Source organism: Thunnus maccoyii, chromosome 2, assembly GCF_910596095.1.
Source record: "Thunnus maccoyii chromosome 2, fThuMac1.1, whole genome shotgun sequence".
In the NCBI taxonomy this organism is placed as follows: Eukaryota; Metazoa; Chordata; class Actinopteri; order Scombriformes; family Scombridae; genus Thunnus; species Thunnus maccoyii.
In genome coordinates this window covers 31,098,556-31,120,367 of record NC_056534.1, presented here as the reverse complement: position 1 = coordinate 31,120,367, position 21,812 = coordinate 31,098,556, and the positions used below count along the sequence as shown (strand labels likewise).

General features: G+C 41.6%; 3 protein-coding genes across 5 annotated transcripts; 1 reads left to right on the top strand and 2 right to left on the bottom strand.

Annotated features, from left to right (window-relative positions):
- Window positions 1-129: 129 nt before the first annotated feature.
- si:ch211-196h16.12 (regulator of G-protein signaling 5) lies at window positions 130-6,471 on the top strand. Of its 3 annotated transcripts, XM_042428399.1 has the most exons (8): window positions 130-215; window positions 1,835-2,036; window positions 2,364-2,465; window positions 2,578-2,644; window positions 2,740-2,796; window positions 2,891-2,943; window positions 4,454-4,617; window positions 4,742-6,471. In XM_042428399.1, the coding sequence occupies exons 3-8, from the start codon at window positions 2,456-2,458 to the stop codon at window positions 4,907-4,909; spliced, it is 519 nt and encodes a 172-aa protein (XP_042284333.1). In that variant the 5' UTR covers window positions 130-215; window positions 1,835-2,036; window positions 2,364-2,455; the 3' UTR covers window positions 4,910-6,471. The 3 variants fall into 3 exon arrangements, with proteins under 3 accessions (XP_042284333.1, XP_042284351.1, XP_042284343.1); XM_042428409.1 differs by lacking the exon at window positions 1,835-2,036 and having other exon boundaries at window positions 131-215; XM_042428417.1 differs by lacking the exons at window positions 1,835-2,036; window positions 2,364-2,465.
- Window positions 6,247-8,035, bottom strand: c2h19orf53 (chromosome 2 C19orf53 homolog). Its single transcript, XM_042428430.1, has 3 exons — window positions 7,886-8,035; window positions 6,994-7,049; window positions 6,247-6,884 (listed from the first exon to the last, which is right to left on the bottom strand). Exons 1-3 carry the CDS (start codon window positions 7,974-7,976, stop codon window positions 6,738-6,740), a joined length of 294 nt encoding a protein of 97 aa, XP_042284364.1. The 5' UTR covers window positions 7,977-8,035; the 3' UTR covers window positions 6,247-6,737.
- A 3,811-nt stretch (window positions 8,036-11,846) lies between these two features.
- mri1 (methylthioribose-1-phosphate isomerase 1) lies at window positions 11,847-20,712 on the bottom strand. Its single transcript, XM_042428385.1, has 6 exons — window positions 20,461-20,712; window positions 19,269-19,492; window positions 15,647-15,816; window positions 15,368-15,544; window positions 15,051-15,275; window positions 11,847-13,133 (listed from the first exon to the last, which is right to left on the bottom strand). Exons 1-6 carry the CDS (start codon window positions 20,590-20,592, stop codon window positions 13,000-13,002), a joined length of 1,062 nt encoding a protein of 353 aa, XP_042284319.1. The 5' UTR covers window positions 20,593-20,712; the 3' UTR covers window positions 11,847-12,999.
- Window positions 20,713-21,812: the final 1,100 nt, after the last annotated feature.

Below are 21,812 nucleotides of genomic sequence, written 5' to 3'. Positions count from 1 at the left end.
AGGTCCAGGAGGTGTCTGTGCTCAACACTATCGATCGCTCCGTCTGGTAGAGTTCACAGCGACTCCTCTTAAGGAACCAGGAAGCGAGAGACACACCGCCGTCCCCCCAGCTGCTGAAGCCTGCTGACGGCCAAGTGTCAGATCCGTGCGCGTGTGTGTGTGGAGGACTGACTCCGGATGGGACTCTGCAGGGCGACACACAGTATAATTACAGTGTATGGTTGCCTATAGCTCGTGTCTTGTGTCAGCCACTTGATTATTGATACATGACGGTACATTATATAATGGTACTTCTTTGCTCCTGACACCAGATCATTTTACCAGGGCTGTAGCAAGGATTTTAGAAATACTGAGGTCATAAAATGTCAAAGGTCCCCCCCCCCCCCCCCCCCCCCCCCCCCCCCCCCCCTCATTAGACGTCACGCAGGAGGTCTCGGGAATTCTTTGAATTTTTGTATTTTATGTATTCAATTGATGTGAACTTTCTCCTCACTACTAGGGCAGATAATTCGTCAGGAAATAATGAATAATTAATCTATTCATTTTGTTTAAAAAAAAAATAGGACTAAACCTGCAAATCACCCAGCTAACCATTCATATAGTTCATATAGGAGTTGACGCTATATGATGTTTAGGCCTACACTGAGTGAAATATTCAAACCCAAGACTTCCATGTTTTTATGGCTGCACCATTCAAATGGAAATATTCAAGAAGTTGTGTGCGTCATTTTATTCACATTCCATTCAAAATTCAGCCTGCTGTTTTGTTATCTTTGGGATCTTCACTACAATTGCTTGTTAATGGATTTGAAAGAGGTGCAACATGTGTAATTCTTTAACTGTTGAACGCTCTCAAGTTGCCAAAACTCCCCCAAAATACAGAGGACAGCTTCATGTCCTCAGTGGTAGCTACACTGGCATCTTCAACCTGATTGGATCAAATCAAATGAGTTGTAATTTTGATTGGAAATATTCACCACAAAGAGGTCTCATCGTCCAACTTTATTATTTAGATCTTGAATATGGTCCCTTTATTAAAATCTAGTTTGAAACCTTCATTATTTAAACTGATATTGTGCTTATATGGTCCAATAATTAAAGTGTTTAAATCAGGAAATCTGGAGCAGTATAATATTCCAGTATAGTAATTCTTTATAATGACAACTGATGACAGCAGTGTACAGATTTCCAGGCGGATGAACACAACCGGTGTGCGGTCAGACACAAGGAGAACATGAGATGAATGGATCTGATTGACAGTTTATTGTAATATGGGTTTGAATATTGAAGATGATGATTGTCTGATAGTTGACTGGTTTTATCTGAACAGAGAGAACAAAACATGTGCCATGTCAGGTACTACCATACAAAATCAGCTCAATATGCATAATCAAATTAATATCACTGGATTCAACAGCCATAATATCAAATAACTCAATACAACAAACTTCAACATTGAACCACAAAGCCTAAAGCTACTTTAAACATGAAAAGGAACAAAGATAACTCACATAGCTACGCAGTCAAGCAACTGTCTTCAAACTTAGAGAGCTCAGTGTTCTGCTGAAGGGCAGGAAAAGGGATTCACACATGAACTCAATCCTCTTTACAGGGTGCACATCAATCCAGGCTGCCCCTCCCTTCTCCACATGCAGGTTAACTCCTACAAACCTGCTCTTCACTACAGTAATACTGCCCACAATGCAACTGTTTCACATGTACAGCTGCTGGAAAAGTCACACTAGAGTTGGACTCTACATTATTATATATTTTTTATTATAGTGTCATATATATATTATTTATGTATTGCTTTTGTTCCTGTTTTCTGTGTTAGATTGAAGATAATGTGAAGTGATGTTGCAAAGAAGCATTTTAATCAGACAAAAGGAGCAGGTCCAGAAACAAGCACATTCCCATCAATAAAGAAATACAAATGAACAGCATATTACACACAATCACCTGGGAGACATTTAATCAGAATGAGAGGGGGGAAGGGAGAAGAAGAAAAACACAGTGGTATTACTGTTATTGCAAAGGTACTGTACTAAATGATCCCATCGGGTGTTCCTCTTATTTTTTCCACTCGCTTGTCCATCATCATTAAACACACATTTCCACATCCTGCGTTTCTCTGACTCTCTCCGGAGATGAGTGATGTTCGCAGCCCACCTGCTGCTCCATCATCACTTTATTCTCTTGTGATAAACATCCCAACAGCCAGTTTATGTTTATGGCAGACTTTTAAGGCTATTAATGATCCCTGACCAGACACACCCACACACACCCACACACACATACAAGATGTCCTTGCTTTAATTGTCCTATTATATGGGCTGACTTGCTTTGTATCTCCCTGTTGACAGGACTACATGACTTGTAAGCACGTACACCTCTTCTCTCATTTTAATCTCTACACCTGCTGGCCTTAGAAGAGCAGATTGGCAGATCAGATAGCATGATAGCAGGTAGACTATATAAGAGCAGCACACTATAGTTTTAGGAGGTTGACTGATAGAAGGAAACCTGTTGCAACACTGTGACTGAATACAGCTTGGTCTGTTCATTTTCCCTTTCCAGGTTTTCTACGACTACAGGCGTCAATGTGTAAGGGGCTCTCCTCCCTGCCTTCCTCATGTCTGGAAAAGTAAGTATACAACTGGGTCATCATGTTTGCAGAGTTTGTATTATGGAGCGTTGTATGCAGAGCCTCGTGTGAGTTCTGGTGCGTGTGTGTTTCAGGGCAAAAGAGATGAGGGTGAAGTTAAGCCACCTGGCTGAGACCCACCAAAAGCACAAGTAAAGCTATTGAAACCCATCTATCTAATGAGTAGTGAATCCAATCATCTTCCAGTTGTGCTGCTGAATTTTGACTGTTTGTGTCTCTTCTCAGGGTTCATGATGGAAAAGCTCTTCAGGACCTGGAATCTGTGCTTAGTAGGAAAAGTAAGACACCGTTTTCCCTTTATTTCTTTTTTTTTTTTTACCACGTCCTAAAGGCATTTTTCACAGAGGACATTTTGACATCACAGTAGGAAAAGCGCAGATGTAAATAATAAAATCAATAATGACAGCTGAATTCCACTGAGTTGCTTAAATCTCAGGGTCTTGGTATTGTGCATACTGTTTAAATGTCACACTGATCATAAGAACGCACAGCAGATAGTTCACACATGCATTGCATAATAATTTAATGCAATTTAATGCAGTGACTTAATATTACTGTGGTTTGATTTTCAATAGAAACATGTTAAAATAATACTCATCTATCTATTTATTTGAATTTTGTCCTATATTTGTTAGTGATGGTAGAGACTCAGACAGGAAATGCAGGGAGAGAGAGAGAGGAGGGGTATGACATGCGACAAATGTCCCCGGGCAAAGTCAAAGCAGGGATGTTACATGTTGTGCATCTTAACCACTGAGGCCACCGGATGCCCTGCGTTTAATTATGTCGGTTCACCAACATCTCACTAACTCACAATGGAAAACAGATTTTAATGCATTTTCCATATTGATTATTGATACTCACTTTATAATGACATACAGACTAATGTTTTAATCAGTTCACCAACACTTTGACCTATTCCTGTTTTATTTTGCTGCCACCTTACATAGGGGCACACTTACAGAGAACTCCAGCCTGCTGAAAATGTAAAAGCATAAAAGGCTTAAAGGATAGGCTCAAAATTTCAAGTCTGTCTTAAAACAACAGTCAGGTGGCCATACTGTTTGAACAATGGAACAGGTTTTGCTTGCTCTAATCATTCCTCCTATTCACACTGACCATTACAAGATCCCTGCCTAATGAGCTTTCAAATCAGGTGATGGGCGACAAAATCCACAGTCCTTGTTTTGTGCAAAAATATATTCCAAAGTTTATCAGAAGCTAATATGAGGCTTCAGCAATCTGAGTTAGTCAAATTAAATGGGTATCTTCCAAAGTCATAGTCTCATGAAGCCTCATATAAAACTTTAAAATACAATTTTGCAACACGAGGGCCATCACTTACACTGAAAGTGCATGAGAATCATCAGAGGGGATCGTCTTTGAACAGGAGGAATGATTACAGCAGGAAAAACCTGTTTTAATGTTCATATGGACACCTGACTGTTGTTTTAAGACAGACTTGAACATTTGTGAACTTATCCTTCAGGCTGTGGTTAAAATAGCTTCATAATTTCAAAAAAATCTATTTTTTAGATCTGATATCTTACAGTCTTCTTTTGATCAAAATCAATTTTTCTTTGCATGTTTTTTACAGACATTTTTTGCATGACAGAACCACATGGTAAAGGTGCCTTTAGGGTTGATTTTTAAATAGCGAGCGTCCCATTAAAGTTGCATCATCGAGCTGTGCACCCAAGTGGGCACAAGAAGCTCTGATATGAAGTTGAAGCTTTGGCCAGCTTTTGGTCTTCTTCTCTCTTTCTCTGGTGTTCATCTCTCTCCCAGGTGGTCTGCAGGCGTTTCATGAGTTCCTGCGCTCAGAGTTCAGTGAGGAGAACCTCGAGTTCTGGCTGGCCTGCGAGGACTATAGAGTTTCCCCTTCAAACAAGCAGAGGACCAAGGCCGGCAGCATCTACAACCAGTTTATCAACCCTGACGCACCACAGGAGGTCGGTGAATAAGAGAGTGTGATATATGAGGAATGTCTGTAAACAGTTAACAAAATCTATTAAATACCCACAGGAAAATCAACAGGATTCGGTGCTTCTTTTGATAATCTGTTCTACCCCTCAGGTAAACCTGGATGCTGAGACCCGTGAGAGTCTGTTGAGCGTGGTGGACTCTCCGTGCGCCGACACATTCAACAAGGCACAGCAGAGAATCTACACTTTGATGGCCAAAGACTCCTTCCCTCGTTTCCTGCGCTCCTCTCACTGCATGGAGGCCATTAAGGATTTCTAAACATACGCAGTGTGTCACCACAGACCTGCTTTAGAAATAGGTGCTGTTGAATCTGTACTGCTTGACATGTTGATTGTATTTTATCATTTATTTTAGCAAATAGCTTGTTTTGTGAATGTTTTCCATGTGGTAGTGCACTGTATAGAAAATGCATGTTGTTGTGTTGTAGTTAAAAAGTTCCTCAGAATGATGAAGCTTAAATGTAGATGAAACAACGCTGCACCTCTGGACTGCATAAGCTACAACTTATATCCATGAAGGATTCAAATAAATACCTCATAAAAGATCACTCATTATGTGGTTTAATGCCATCTTTTGTTCATATATTTGTATTTGTTCATATACAAGCTTGCCAAACTTGCTCTGGCTGTGTGAGAGTGTATGTTGACATTAAAACAGTGCTCAGGCTTATCACTGGCTGTCACAGTGCCGGTCTGTCTGAATTAGTGGCCTTGAGAAAATTCATGGCCACTTCCTAAGATCATGGTGTTAATATGGTCAAGACAAACAACCTCGGGCAGGCCTCAGATAAACAGCCTCACCTTGGCTTTTTGGTCAAATGTAACATAGGCAAGGTACAAATGTGGTGGTTATGTGCATGTTTTTGGATTCAAACCCATCCAAAATGTGTCCCTCTTTGTCACTGATAATCACTACTAGGCTGCCTGTGGGAGCACTGGGCTCTTTACCTTATGTACCTGTACAGATAAACCTGCACTTGCACCTGTGGTTGTTCTGACATGGAGTATTGGCTCCCACCCCACAATATTTTCAGTGCAGCAGTTCAGAAGGGAAAACATTATGGTGGACTCTGAAGAAGATGACCTTTGATGCAAATATTTAATTTTTTAAAAACTGCATTAAAAAACCTTTGAGGACCAGAAAACACACGTTTGGCATGTTGTCCAGACTGCAGGCAGATCGGATTTATTTCTCAAATTTGATCTTTAGTTTCTTTCTCCATTTCTTAAATTTGACCCATGACCCTTTCTCACCTTTAGGCCGCCAGTCAGAACATGACCACAGAGGTTCATTCATTTATGCTGTTTTGCCATGTCATATTCCTGCTCTGGTCACAAGAGACAGATTCAGTATCACTTGTAATTTTCATGATTTGCAGAAATGATCAATGGCGACTGAAATTTACACCTGCATATAAGTGTGTCAAACATATTTGTCAGGCTTGTTGACAGTACTAGGTGCAAGTTTCAGTGATAAAATTCTTACTTTTTTTGCTGCTATGACCAAATTTCCACAGTAGTCAATGATCATACAGATGCTCCCTTCAGGTGAGCATTCTCACAGCTGGATTGGACAGAGTGAATTGATACACCATCTTCAACAGTCAGGATTACCATCCTTTGGTTTTATGTAGCAAGCAACACAAATACACCCAGTACATGTTCACTGTGTGAAGTTGTACAGCACTGCTACTTATCAAATACATAACTGCAAACATTATGTCAAGCTCATAAATTCACTGTTTTCTGTACAATCATATAACGATTTCTGATGTCCATTCTGTTCTGAATCAGGATTTTTACAATAAGAAACAGCAAAAAGATCAGAAACTCCAGGAGTCCTTGAGGTCCCTTGATGCCCTCCAGTGGAAGTTTATCTAGAATTTCTCATCTCTTATTTGTTTGTAAACTGTTAAAGTCCTAAAATCTGCATCTGTACAAGAACAAATTTGACTATTTCTACATGCCTGATGTCAGCTGAAACAAAAAAAGGAAAGTTGACATCCATCTGAAATCATATGTAGCTCAGTGATCATTGGACAGAGTCATTCAGCTTCAGACTCAGGTGTGTAGATGTGTATCAGGTCTTATTTGGAGCTGCTTCCTGGCTGGGCTGCTCCTGCTTTGCCTTTACTCTCAGCCCCTTTGACCACGCTCAGAGGCTTGTGGAGAGATGTGCTGGCCCTCTGGGTCACCTCCTGCTCAATCTTGTTCCTGATGGCAACCTCTAGACCCTTCAGGGAACAGCAGAGGACTAAATGTTAGAGTTAAGTAATCAGACAAGCTCAATGATGAGTGAAAGAGCTGGACTAAGAGAAACTGTCACCGCGCCGAAGCTCTTACCTTCTTCAGCTTCTGTTGCTCGACCACTTGAGCCTTCTTCGGTGCAATGATCCTTCCTTTACAAAGAAACACAGAGTGAATCATAGACTAAAAATGTGAACAGCCATTAACAAATGTTGTGAAATGATACACAACCTTGACACTTCATTAATAGTGTCATTTTTGTGAAGTAAAACTTCCCTTGCCTCACTTGGCTTCTAATAAAAGACTAACGTTATATTTTACTATTTTTTTTATCTAAATAAGGTAAATATTGTAATCTTGATTATAACCACATAACCTAGTGGTTAGTTTATTAGATGTATCAAGCTAAATCAAATGCAGTCTAATGCAACAGCCCTGCAATAAATCCTTTATGGTCCTTTTAGAAGCTTTAAGTTCATTTGTACTGTGTTGTGTTAGACTGAGAGGTGTCTTTTACATTTAGTTTACTTTTACTGACACAAACAGGATGGAGTGCATAGTAGAAATAGCTTTCAGTGTAAACACAATATAAATCAACACTTTCATTTTATAATTTTAAAACCTTCATGAAGGTCGGATTTTGTGCAAGGTTGTTTGAATAAAAGTAGCTTTGGTAACTCAACTTCTCAGGAGCCTGTCAGTAGCCATAATGTTGACAGACTGTATAATTTCATATATTTTAGTTTAGTCAGTCGCTTTGACTGATGAACAGCATAATGTTTTGTAGGAAGGAGCATAACTGTTATAAAGCCATGTCCCGATCACTTCTGTAAATATTGCGCAGTAATTAAACGATCAGAGTCTCTTCAACAACGTGTTCTGCTGTTTTCATGCACGTCACATGTTGATGCTGTTTGTTTGACTAGAAATAGTTTCCACGTGTTTTCCACCATGTTAGTGAACAACAGGTAAGATATTAGATTCATACCTCCTTTCTTCGGTCCTTTGTGTTTGTTTTGTTGGTGTTTCTTGGAGGCTCCTGGCCGCTGAGCTTTAAACTTGTGTGAACCTTGAGCCATTTTTGCTAACCGGAAGTGAATTTCGTTTCCTAGGAGGCCGACTGCCTCTTCTTCTTCTTCTTCGTTACTTTAACAGGCGGTTTTATCCCCCTTTCTTGCATTACCGCCGACTAGTGGTTTCTCAGTGATAAATATAATAAATATAATATCATATAATATAACATAATATGTATATTTGAGACAGACATAGCTAACACAACAATAATTTCACTGTGGTTTTTATTATTTTTACTGTATTGATGTGAAAGAGAAATCTCTTAATTCATGACTGCACTTTACAGCATTATATTCATATACATATATATTTTAAAAAATCCAGTTTTGAACTATTTCCACATGTTACAAAATTAAACCCAGATCAAGTGATTATCAATAACAACAATAACATACTTGCACTTAAAGAGGCCATCTGAACAACACTCCTTCCATGGTAATTTCAGGCCATACTAATCATTGATAATACACACAAGCACCTGCTTTGATTAATCAAATCAATGTGGAAAATACGTGGCAAGCAGCGCTGAATTTTGGCACCTGATTATTAGGCATGTGTTGGGCTTCTCAAGGGGGAGGTTGGTGGAACATCTTTTTAAACACAGTACTATATTGCTGCTGCTTTGAAAGCATGGTGTAAAAACATAGCATGATGCAGACACAATTCAGTTACAACCCAACTTAACACACCAGCCTGAATCTAGGCTACTTTGGCAAACTAAAAAGCACCGCCACAAATTATTTGTCACTTTGGGTTCAAGATACAAGATGAGATGTGGAGAATTTTAGTCCAGATTTTTTTTTTCTGCAATCTCTCAATCTGCTGTGCTGCAGCCTGGCACGTGAAGCGCTTGTGTTCGTGCATTTCAGTGTTTGAGTCTGTGTCGGCAGACGGAGAGGTAGTGCGTATGGTTGAGGAGGCCTCCCCAGTGTGGTGTACTAATGGCCTAGTCACTAGGAATCACAATGTCATGAAATAAAACAACAAATCACAGCCAAACAGTTAATCATCATAATGTACAGACAAAACGAAAAAAAAAATCTCGTACCTCTTAAAGATTTAGAAAGAAATAATATGCGGCAGCTCTGACGGCCACAAAGTTGCTACATATGTCTGGAACATTATCTAAATCTGCCCCCGAACACTTGGTGTCTTTAACTGTACAAAACAAAGAAAGGAAAAAACAAATACACAAGTGTCTTTAATGCTTGTGTGTGACCTAACAGCATCATTGTGAGTAGAGGTTTGATGCATGGACAGAGGAGGGATGAAGAGGGATGAGGAGGAAGATGAAAATGAAGAAATAAGTGAGCTTATATTACAGCATGTTAAAGATATGGACAATGACAATATAGATACTGCAATTATTATTATCAACATTAAGGTTGTTTTTTTTTTTTAGGGTTTAGGTTTTCTCTGGACCTCACGGTGGTCCTGTAGAGTAGAAAGGTGGGGTTGTGTATTTGTCACCTGTTGCGATGAATAAAGTGAACAGTCCACAAGGGTAGTGAGTGTGTCAGGTCAATAAAAGGGTGTTAAGAGGGTTTGCTGACATATTGTGTTCCCAGACTTCTGACATCTATCTCATCAAGCTCACTGACAAATTCAAGCTCAAAAGTCAAAGAACTAGATCAACCATCTGATCACCAGTAATGGACAACGAGCAACAATCATGATGTTTTTTACTAATTACTCAACTTTGGTTGAAGACACACTTGAACACATGGCATGATCAGAAACCTGGATAAGGTCCTATCTAGGTTTCTTAAACAAGGACATCTTCGTGAGCAACATATAACCAGGATACTAGTGTGTATGTAAACACACTCATTTACAAAAGTATGGGGAGACAGTGAGTTATAGCAGCATTTTCAGACTCAAAGAAAACCAAACGGCTGCCTCAGGAGTCTCGTTATTTTTCAATTAGAGTATCTCCAGATGTGTTAGAGCTTGATGAGACGAGGGGTCTGGCTACATAATATGTACCAGGGTGGAGGAAGGACTGAGGGGCTGCGGTCTCATCTGTTACCATGTATTAGTGCTGCACCTGTAAGGCAGTGAGCAGTGCTGGCCCCCCGAGTCTGGGCCTATGACATTCAGTACAGCGAGTAGATCATTGTATCTGGGACTTTTTCATGAAGCCTCTTCAAACAACAAACGCATTGCAGGACCTCAGTTTCACACCTTTCACACACAAACCTGGGTATGACATGGGACCCTGAAGATAGGTAACAGTCTACTGGTTATGGGTAAATACAAGGTCGCTGTCAGGTTTGTGTATTATGAGGGTAGTGTTGCAATGAATGATCATTTTCAGTTAATTTATCAATTATTTTTTGATTTACCAATTAATCATTTAGTCTATGAAATGTCAGAAAATAGTAAAAACATTCAGTGTCCCAGAGCTCAAGGATATATCTTTAAATTTGCTTGTTTTGTCTGACATACAGTCCAAAACCCAATGATATTCCGTTTATGATGATATAAAACTGAGAAAAGTAGCAAATACTTGTATTTGCGAGGCTGGAATCAGTGAAAGTTTTGCATTTTTGCTTGATGATTATTATCTGAACTGTTGCTGATTATTTTTCTGTCAATTTGTCAACCGTTTCAGCACTAGATGAATCTGATAATTGCAACAACTTCTGTTCTACAATCCTGTCCTGCCACCTTCAGGATCAAGAAGAGACATTTCTGCCAATAACTATGGAGAAAAACTTTTGTGTAGTCCTTAATGTCTACTCATACAGGTACAGGTACTTCTAATGGAAGTCTGGAGTAAAACAGCATTTCAGTTATGAGGAGAGATTAATCCAAACAGTCGAAACACATTCTGAACGGAGCACAAAGGCAAGAAGTGAGCGAGTGTCTGGAGTGTGGCCTGATCACAGCCCTAACAAAAGCAACTTCATCCGAGTTGAATATTACATTCTGATTGTTGGTGGCATTGCGCCATGTGTCCCTTTCAGGTGTAGTCGCACAGCTTTCTGCAGAAAACACCCCACCGATATTAAAGGAATAGTTCACCCAAGAATGAAGAGCAAGTCATCTACTACTCAACCCCCATAATCCAACTTAACTTTAAAGTTTTTTTAGACAAACAGTGTGATATTTCTATTAGACTTCTGAGTAAGTGAAGTTAAAACCATCTTTTTACAAATCTATAAAGTAACACTCTACACCTGCACGTCTTTTTGAATGCATTTAATGACTTTTTTGGCCACATGGGGGCAGCAAAACAAGCTTTAAAAACTAACATTTTATAACCTGAAAAATGTGTCTAGGCTGACATGTTAGTAAACGGTAGTAAACATTCGGTAGACATGGAGCAATAATAGAATCTATGTCATGTTTGTGTCCACTTGACAAGTCAAAATCCAATATTTACTCTCCTTTTCAGCTGTTTTGGTCTCCACTCATCCCTGAGGGAAAAATCTGGCTCTTTAACTACTTCATCAGCTAATCGCTTGGTCTGTCTGCTGTCTGGTGACGGGAAAGTCATGTTTTTTTGCTGAAAACAGCTGCCTGCTGCTGCTGGAAGCCACACTGATGAGAGCGATGAGACTGAAACAAAACAGTAAAGCTGTGGGCTGAAGAACTAAAACAATTAGCTGAACACCCTTCACAACTGAGAGGAACTGCAGTGTTGGGTGATAATTCTCTGTGGATTTGTTACTATAAGAAACATCTTTCATATTTTCTTTGTATTGTTGTGACACTGATCTAGTTGAACACACTCTTCACTTAGATATGAAGTTATTATTTATATCTTGTTATTTAAAAATAATTTGGGATAAACCTGACTTAGATATTTTGTGGTTGTACAAAACATTAGAGAAGTCTTGACTCATGTTCAAGTGAGCAGATGACCAAACTTATTTTGGGATGAACTGTTCCTTTATTAGCTTTATCTACATTAGAGAAAGAAAACAGCGTAACAGATATCATAACTCACAGCAAAAGCTGTTCTGGCGAAAATGACACCAATCTCAAAGAGTGTCCAGTGCAGTATAGTGAATATCAGTATGGTGTGAAATAAGTATGGCAATATATGTGTATGTGTGTGTATGTATGATAGAGTACAACTGGCGATAGCAAGATGCAAACAAGGAGTGAGGTATAAATACAGCCATGTACTGTTAGAGGCTTCAGCTGACTAACGAGGGCCCATCATGAAATTCCACTTGTTCAAAATTTTGCCGCGCTGGGTAAAAAGTGAATGAAATACGACTTTTCATTTCACTGAGCTACAAATTTGGATTATACCCCTACAAAAGTATCTACACAGAAAAAACAGAAGTTAAATGTTAATATAACATTTTTGATGTCAGCTCGTAATTTCAAATAACCACATATTTGGTTAAAATAACTACTTTTTACTAGCAGGGGTTAGTTTTCTACATATGTACACACTACCAGCAGGGACATGTATATTTACAAGTGGGTAGCAGCATTTTAGAAACCCTGGCTGATCAAAATCACAACTTTGAAAACCTTTGAAATCGAAATATCAGTCATGTCACTGCTGTGGTAGAGTTTTTGCATGGTTTTTTTGTCTGCAGTTGAAGAAGCCCTGGAAATTTACCTCAGTTATGACTCATAACATTTGTTTGCCAAATATAATTTAAGGATTGGAGTCCAGATGAGCGCTATTCATTGTTGCAGAAGCCATTTAGAAAGAGAGAGAGAGGCGGCAGGAGAGAATGAAGGACAAGATGTAAAACTCGGGGAAAAGGTGAGAATGGAGAGATTACGGAAAAAAAAGAGGTATAGAGAAGAAAGGGGAGACTGCAATGTGTCTGCTTGACTCCCTGCAATGTGTGTGTGTGTGTGTGTGACTTATTTTTCTTCTGTGCGCACCACTGACATGAAACAGTGACTGTGCGTTTACCAAAATTAAATTAAACCACAACCATGAATGTGTGTGTGTGTGTGTGTGTGTGTGTGTGTGTTCTGTGATGAAATGAGAGTGTCTTTGAGTGTGTGACGTTAAGGTGCAGTGGCGCACACGGACCAGCTGGAGGGGCTCTAGAGGGCAGTGAGGCGGCCGGTGAGCGCCGCCTGGAGCTCAGAGGGGAGGAAGACTCCCAGCTCTGTGATGATGCCTCCTGTGATGAGCTGGTGAGGGGTCACATCGAACGCTGGGTTCCACACCTCGATACCTGCAGTTAACAGAAGAAAACCAGTGAGACGCTTGATTGTTTGAAGAATTTTCTTTTTTTGCTTAAGGTCAACTTAGTCCCGTGATGCCCAACCTTTTTGACTTGAGTCCCCTTAAAACAAAGTCTACTTGTAAGCACTTGCCATAGTTTTAATACTGTATGTATGAACCTTGAATGACTTTCTCTTCATTTTTAAAGGCTCAGTAATTTTCTAAAAAGAAAGCAGGACGCTGTGTGTGTGTGGGACATGTCACTGAGTACAACAGTGTGGCTTGTTTATGTGTTTTTAAGTCGTTTTTGGACAGTAACGGAGGTCTTTGGCACAGAGGAATGAAGTATATCAGTTCAGGAAAAAAAAAAAAAATCTGGCTAGCTACCTCTCTCGGCGCTCTCAACCGCATTGCAGCATCTTCCTCAGTTGAAAAAGCTAGTAAGTGGACCTTGAGATACGATTTGTCAAACTACTGTTTCTGCAGTCAAGACTGAACTTTCATGATCAAGCTACAACAGGCTTTCACTGGACAAGCAGTATTTGTTAATATATAATCAGTCCCATTGTTGAGTTTGGCTTTTTAAAATGGGATTTGTTAACAGTAAGAAAACTATAGAATAATAGCAGCCTTATCTTTACAATACTGTTAACATGACTGATGAGGCGAGAGCGCGAGAGGAAAGTTAAAGAGAGACATAATGTAACAGCACACCTCCTCCTCTCCAGGGGCCGCTGTGCTCATTAAATGAATGTATATTTTAATTACTGTGATGTCACCGAGTGCCTCTCTGCTCTGGTAACGTAATTAGAGATCAAACGACTCAATGCAGTTCACAAAAACTCAACTAACACACGCGGAAACTTTTTCAGTGCTCACCGACTCAGATGTGCCGGTCTGTAAGCGCTCGTGACTGTCCCGCTGTGAAACCTGCAGAGAGCTTGAAGACTTGTGCACACGTTTTGTAAACCTGCAGACTAGTTTCATGGGGGACTTTCCCACAATCCGTCGCATTTTAAGATTAGAGACAATAGCGGGAGACGACATGATGGTCGAGAGGTTTGAGTCGCTGATCATGAACTGCAACATCCCTGGTTTGAATCTGGCCTGCCACCTTTGTTGCGTGTCATTAACCATTAGGGCTGCAGACTAACGAAGATTATTGATTAGTCTGACAATTATTTTCTCAAATTTTTAGGTCTATAAAATGTCAGTGCACAGTGAAAAATGAAAAATGCTACGATTTCCCAGAATCAAAGTCTTCAGATGTCTTGTTTTGTCCGACCAACAGTCCAAAATCAAAAGATATTCAGTTTCATATCATCACAAACAAAATCATGATGAAACAGCTATTCTTTGGCTTTTGCTTATAAAATGGCTAAAAAAAAATTAATTGATTATGAAAATAGTTTCCGATTATTCTTCTTTTGATCGACTAACCATTGCAGCTCCACGTCTCTCTCTCTATCCTGATTTCTTGTTGTCACTCTACTCTCACAGTCTAATAAAAGCATAAAGGTGCTCCAAAAAAGCCTAAAAAAGAAAAAAGATGGAAGGGGAAGTGAACAACAAATCAACACTGAAAGAGCTCTAAAGAACAAGTCTACGTGCACTTTGTGAAATTGAAGCCTCACACTTTACTTTGATTTCACAAATTGCTGCCCCGTTCCTCCACAAAGTGTTTGGAGCCTTTGCTCCTTCTTTCACTCTGGCGCTTATACTGCATGTGACGTCAGTTAAAGTCTGTGAGGGGTCAGTGCTTAGGGCTTAGGGCGGGAACTGGAACTGGGCCACGCTCATCCATCTCTCAAAGCCTGACATCTTCCCCTTCGCTGACTGTCCTCGACTGAAGTCACAGATTTTTATACTTTCATTTTATACTAAAACACTCAAAAAAAAACAAACAACAGTGTCTCGCACGTCTCACCTGGGGCAGCAATGGAGACTCCGTTTATACTGGTGAGTTCCTCGGGGGGGCGCACTTCGATGATGATGTCCCTGCCGCTCTCCAGGCTCAGGTCGCACGACGTGCTGGGTGCGGCCACATAGAAGGGAATCCCGTGGTGCTTGGCGGCGATGGCCAGCTGGTACGTGCCCACCTTGTTGGCTGTGTCACCGTTGGCAACCACCCTGTCTGCACCCACCACCACGGCTTCGAGGGAGGATGTGATGGAGAGAAGATGTTAAGAACCCGAGAGGAACGTTTGAATAAAATGAGGAAAGAGAAGAGGAGACAAAACGCACCTGTGATGTCCATTTCTCTCATGGTGAGGGCCGCCATGCTGTCTGTGATGAGCGTAGCGGGGATTCCCTCTGCTACCGCCTCGTACGCCGTGAGTCTGGATCCCTGGTTGTACGGCCTCGTCTCTGTGCAGTACACCCGCTTCAGCCTGCCCAGCCCGTGGAGGCTTCGCACCACACCTACACACAGACACACAAGGACTCATTATTACAGTTACAGTGCTATAAATAATTTAACAATCACCCTCTTTTCTCACCCACACCCACAGCTCCCAGTCATACCCAGCGCGGTCCCGTATCCAGCTGTGGCGAGCGAGCCGGTGTTGCAGTGTGTGAGGATGGTCACGGAGTCCCTCGGGACGCCAGACAAGATGTGCTGGGCGCCGTAGTTTCCGATCTTCCTGTTGTCATTGACGTCACGCTCCAGCATGTCTTCGATCCAGGCAATTACACTGTAGGAGGGGGGGCAACAAGAGGTGGGAATTGAGAAGAGGCTCCGTCTGCCACTGTGGACCTAATGTGTCCATCAAGTCTGCCGTTACAATATGCCGGCATGTTTCTGTTTGTCCTGACTCCCCTTCCTCTGATACTCCGTTACAGACTCTCTCTCTCTCTCCATTTGTCACTTCTATAATCTGTTTCTAAATGTTAGGTTTTTTTTGCTCATCTCTCCTTCTGCTCTTCTACTGTTGTCCTCCTCTTTCTTACACTTACATCACTTCTATCAATCTGTTATTCCTGCCCCATTCCTACCTTGTAGTCACTCAGCGTTTTATCTGCTTCATAAAATACCCAATAGTTTTGGAGACTGGCTCACAGTTTAACGTGCACACTGAGTTTCAAGAATCAACTAGAAATACCACCTCATGGTTGTACGCCTCCACCAACCAGTCAAGTTGCAGTTTACATCAATGTCTGTCCAGACGCATATAATATTTGTGAAGACTTGAAAGGAATTAATTCTAAAAGGTGGATGTTTCACACACATCTTCAACCCAATAGCACTGTAATCTGTACAATTACCACAGTTTCAAGGTGGGAACCCAAGATTAGTGTCACCAGTTCAGTATCTGACCAAATGTGAAATATGGTCACAATCTCTCCTTCTGTTCCTGAGTCATGGTGTTGAATAAGGGCCAGAAAAGTGTTTATGCAGAACAGTATGAAGTCACAGTGAAGTTGACCTTTGACCCTTTGGATATAAAATGTCATCACTTCATCATTTTATCCTGTTAGATATTTGGGTGAAACTTTGTCATAACTAGTGTATGAATTATTGAGTTATGGCCAAAAACGTGTTTTGAGGTCACAGTGACCTTGACCATTGACCATGAAAATCTAATCAATTCATTCATTGAGTCCAAGTGGACGTTTCTGCCAAATTTGAAGAACTTCCTTCAAGGCATTCCTGAGATATCACATTCATGAGAATGGAACGCACATACAGACGGACAAACTGAAAACTTAATGCCTCCGACCACGACTGTCGTCAGCACGGAGGCATAAAAATCAACCGCGTGTCCCTGATAGGCCGATTCAGAGATAGATAATTGTCTCAAATACAAAACAGCCGTTAAACTGCTACTGTGTAAGTCAGGTCAAAGTAAAACTATTAACTATTCAATATTAAGTTGAAGATGTTTCACGTCTTTTTGAAATATATGTTATTGGAATTTTCATCTTCTTTGTCAGTATAGTCACTTATAAATAGATGGACAGAAAAGGGGGAGACTGACCTGTCAAGGGCACTGACCTTGTGAGAATATGGGCTGAGGTGGAAATGGCACACTCATTCACTATTCCCTTGATCGAGCACTACATGTAACATTAGTGCTCTTTAGGGGGAACAAATGATGGATGTTTCAGACACTCCATTGGGTGAGAAGCGAACAATGTACTATTGTACTATTGCTAATAGTTTTTGGATATTTATCAGCCTGGGTGGTTTGGATGGTTAACCACACAATTATGGGTATGGTTTCCATTTTTTAAACATTCTGACCTGATACAATACAATCGAAACGTTGTCATTATTCAACTGTTGTGGCTTGGAGTAAGTGTGCAGGCGTTACCTTTTTTCATTGATGGTGTTCTCTGATATCCTTGCTCTTACATGATGTGTGTATAATTACTCTCCTTTAATTCAGTCATATAAACAAATCTTAAAATCTGATAAATGATAATATAATATGTAACATTAACACAATGTGAAAATGAATCACATTGTGGTGAGCTTATGGTTCTTAATCGAAACACACTAACTCTAAACAAACAAACAGAAGTCATGGCACAAAGTTGACGTAATTTAAACGCTATGATGTTCATTTGAAATTGTTGAGCAATTGATGTTGTAAAGGACAATATTCTTTTAAGTTAGATTAGTCAGGTAGTTAACGAAGACCAAAAGGAAGTGCGTCATCATTACTCTGCAACCCGAGCAGATCCAGCAGCTCCGCCAGGCGTCCCCATTCGCTGGGGGGGGGGGCACTAACCTGTGGCAACATTACACCAGTCATCCACAATCACAATGTCTGTGTCTAATTTGGCAGCAGGCAGCAGAGTGAATGACCGGGAGCGGATTATACTGACGCTGTATTCATCACCATTTGTGAAGGCCATTCAAACAGGGAAGCACAGATTCAGCCTTTTGCTTTCCGAATAATTCAATAACTCAGATACCTCAAATTGTGACATCTGCTGTTATCAATTCCTGCTCTGACACCAGTTTCCCCAAATTTAAACTCTGTTAACATTTCTGTGTGGAACTTATGTGCCATTGTGAGTGAATGACTGTAACAAACCAGACTGACTGACTTTTACAATGATATTGACAAAGAAACTTGATTTCACACGTTCTGCCTCTTTCCCGTTTGTCTGTGTGTGCAGCTCTAAACTACAGTCCTGTTGAAGCGAATGAATCCTGTAAAAATAACACCACTCTGGGTGTTTCTTTTTCACACTGCCAATTAATCTGCAGTGACATGTACTGTATAGTATAACGGGCTTCCCATTTTTCACCTTATCTGTGATCTGATAACTTTCACAATTTTTTTTCAGGGAGACACCTGCAGCTGGTGTTGAATGAGGAAGGGCTACAGCAAGCGGCCAAACTTGGTATCAAAAGTGCGTTTCAATTTACAGTTCAGGACTTTACCGATACGACTCATTACACATACAAACAATCAATATGCTCGTCGTTTGCAGATGGAGTATCCATCGGCCTTAAGGGTGCTGGAAAACCAACAGAGTTTCTGTTTACATTAAACATGTTACTCCAAAACCTACTGTGTGTATCCTGAAGGTCTAACAGATGTTTTTCAAATGCAAATGCATTTACGTCCTGAATATTTGCATGTCTGTTTCTTCTTTAAAGTTTTGAGTATGTATTGTTTACTCACTAACTGTCTTCTTCTCTGCATCTCTTGGTGGTGTCATGCACGTGCAGCTGGGACACACTTGTAAAAGTGTTGCTCCACACTGCTACTAGTGATCAAACACTCCACAGGGTGCCTTTAACTAAATTATTGGTGCAGTGCACACTAACAAGCAAATCAGAAGTGGAGGAAAATGTATCAGCATGTTGGAAAAAATGGAAAAGATTTGTGCTCTGGACAGAATCCGGATTAACCCACTGGGGGGGGGGGGGGGGGGGGGGCAAAAGAAGGAATGACAGTAGGACCCTAAAGACATGTGTTTGTGGTAACTTAGTTAAACAGAAATATATTTGGAAATATGCACCGTGTTAATTTTGGCACAGCTAGGAAAGACATTTCCATGCACAGTGTCTCCAATGAACCAAATCACCACAAACCATAACTACGGGGCCTTTGGGGGCCCCGCACAGTTGCCTGGTTGGTAAACCAGCCTCAGCTCTGAGGCCGTCACATCCCTCTAACCAGCGTACCTTTCTCTGAGCTGCTCCGAGTTCTTCTCCATGCTCTCGTTCTCAGCAAACTCCATCAGCTCGCGAGCGGCACGGCCCATGTTGACGGCGGTGGGCCTGGCTGAGGTCAGCTGACACAAAGACTCCCTGATGAAGGTCACAGGGTCATCACCGCCGGCTCCGGCTCGCAGCTCCACAGCCAGACTGAGGCAGCCGACGATAGCGATGGCCGGGGCTCCCCGCACCTGGAGGAGAAGGGAGGATAGGGGATAGTTATCATCACACTGTGGTCGTCCTCCTCTCTGGTTTCTATACCAGCTTCTAGCAGCTCGCTCTCCCCTTGGCTACTTAAGGATAATCAATCACTCTCTCTCCATTACTTAGTTTTAAGCAGGCTGGTGATCACTGAGCCAAAAGTTGTCATGACAGCTTTGACTGAAATGATATCATCTCTGTGTTGGAGTCATTTCTCTCTCTACCATTAGGCTCCATTATCATGACATCATCCTCTCTGCTTATGGCACATTCCTTCACTCTGGCGCGCGCGCACGCACACGCACACACACACACACACAAACACACACACACACACACAGAGGACCAAACGTGTAGCAGCTGTGAGTGTGTAACTGGGAAGACAAAAGAGTGAGTCTCTGTGCAGCCCTAATAAGTGAACATCTGGAAACGTGAACTTAAAAAACTGCCTGAACACCTTTTTAAATCAGTCGGGGCTTCAGGTAGGAAGAGATAAATCAAGAGGAGGTGTCACTGCTGAGTGCAGCACAAGACCAAAACGCGAACAAAAACCCTGGCAAAGGTCATTAATAATTCATCAATAATCTCTCCCAAAGAAAGAGGAGGAGGGGGGGCAGATTTCATGGGTGGGTGACTGCGTGCAGATACCTAGTTAGTCGCGCTTGCACATGATAATGTGAAAACTATAAATTAAGGGTGTTTTTTGGGGGGAGGAGGGGTGGGTGCTGCAGGTGCATCCAAAACAAAAATACAGGCCGATAACGGGAGCACGGCGGCGGGCATATGGCAACACATGCGTGCAGCGGTGGGAGCACAAAAGAGCCGACACAAACACACATACACAACGGGAATAAACGCACATGCGGCGGGGCATGCAGGACGGCGTGGAAGTGGGTGAAAGCCCGGAGTGAGGAGGGGAGGGGGGGATGATGGAGGAACAGAGAGTCCTGCTCTTTACCTTCATGGACTTGATGGCCTCGTAAGCGTCCTGCACCGAGCGGATCTCGTCGTAAACGGTCTGGTGAGGCAGCAGCAGCTGGTTGAGGATCTGCAGAGACCCGGTCCGGTAGCGGATCGCTTCCAGCGTCATGACCGAAAAGCGGAGGTGGGATGGTGGGGGAAAAAATAACACGGATGGGCCGGTTGCGGGCGGGGTGCGCGCACACGCACTCACTCACTCACTCACTCTCTCTCTCTCTCTCTCTCTCTCTCTCTCTCTCTCTCTCTCTCTCTCTCTCTCTCTCCCCCACACACACACACACTTTCACACACTCATACACACACACTCTCTCTCTCTCTCTTCCTATCTGTCTCTTTCTGAGCGGAAACGCGTTGAAGTGACCGCGGCCTGGCTGTCGTCAGTCCCGAGAACCGTCGCAAAGACAGAGAAAAAAAAAAAAGCAGGAAAAGTGTAGCAGGAGGAGGAGAGAGGGAGAAGGAGGTGCGGGTGGGACGGACGGAGTAAAAAAGACAGGAGAAGGTCTGCCGTGTTGTACGGGAGGATAAAAGGGGGAGAGAGAGGAGTGAGAGGAGGGCTGGAAACCTTCATACACTGACAGGCAGGAACCACGTGTCCTCCGAGCAGGAAGCCCTCGCCTCTCTGACCACGCCCACCAAATGTCGCCGGATGTCAAGACTCCCTCCACTGTTTCTGCCTTTCTCTGCACCATCCCCCCCTCTCATCTTTCCCCCCTTTGTCAGGGGAAATTTCACATTCAAATACGTTATTAGCATAACACCAAAGCCCCAAGCTTCCCCCCAACAACTGCAAGCATTGTCTGCAAAAAATATCTATTTTTGTCTTAGATTTCAATGTTTTACTCCCTGTCTTTATTGTCTTTACATTACTTTACATTGTCTTTAATCTCATTGTTGGGGGGCCCACTTAGATACCTCACTACTGCATGTTTAAATAGTTTTAATTATTTCAAAACCAACCAATATTTTCCATTATATACATTTTTTCTTTTCCTGTGACCTTTTTAAAACCCAGTAATGTGTAGAAAAGTATTGCAGTGGTAACCCACAAACTAAACTTGCTCATTTGATGGTGCCAAAAATAAATCACCATGAAGCATTATTACACCAAATAGGTAAATATTTAATGTCTTATTTTGGCTTTACGTGAACAAATATGTTCTTTTTGTTTGAGATCCTCTAAACAAAATTTACTGCCAGGCGTGGAGCCCTGCCCCTGTGTTTGCAAGACTTGCAACGCACATATTTGCACAAGAGTGCAAATGTGTGTGTGTAAACGCTTTTTCAGGATTTGGGAGGAGTAGTGCTGCATAAAAAGCTATCAACACTAAT

Excerpts from the sequence above, each read along its gene's own strand:
- c2h19orf53 (XM_042428430.1), bottom strand. The coding sequence starts at position 7,976 with ATGGCTCAAGGTTCACACAAGTTTAAAGCTCAGCGGCCAGGAGCCTCC. Across the intron at positions 7,050-7,885 it reads CAAAGGACCGAAGAAAGGAG|GAAGGATCATTGCACCGAAG; the intron begins GTATGAATCTAA and ends TTCTTTGTAAAG. Across the intron at positions 6,885-6,993 it reads AGCAACAGAAGCTGAAGAAG|GGTCTAGAGGTTGCCATCAG; the intron begins GTAAGAGCTTCG and ends TGTTCCCTGAAG.
- mri1 (XM_042428385.1), bottom strand. The coding sequence starts at position 20,592 with ATGACGCTGGAAGCGATCCGCTACCGGACCGGGTCTCTGCAGATCCTC. Across the intron at positions 15,817-19,268 it reads TCGGAGCAGCTCAGAGAAAG|TGTAATTGCCTGGATCGAAG; the intron begins GTACGCTGGTTA and ends CCCCTCCTACAG. Across the intron at positions 15,276-15,367 it reads GAGAGAAATGGACATCACAG|CCGTGGTGGTGGGTGCAGAC; the intron begins GTGCGTTTTGTC and ends CCTCCCTCGAAG.
- si:ch211-196h16.12 (XM_042428399.1), top strand. Across the intron at positions 2,645-2,739 it reads CCTTCCTCATGTCTGGAAAA|GGCAAAAGAGATGAGGGTGA; the intron begins GTAAGTATACAA and ends TGTGTGTTTCAG. Across the intron at positions 2,797-2,890 it reads GAGACCCACCAAAAGCACAA|GGTTCATGATGGAAAAGCTC; the intron begins GTAAAGCTATTG and ends GTCTCTTCTCAG.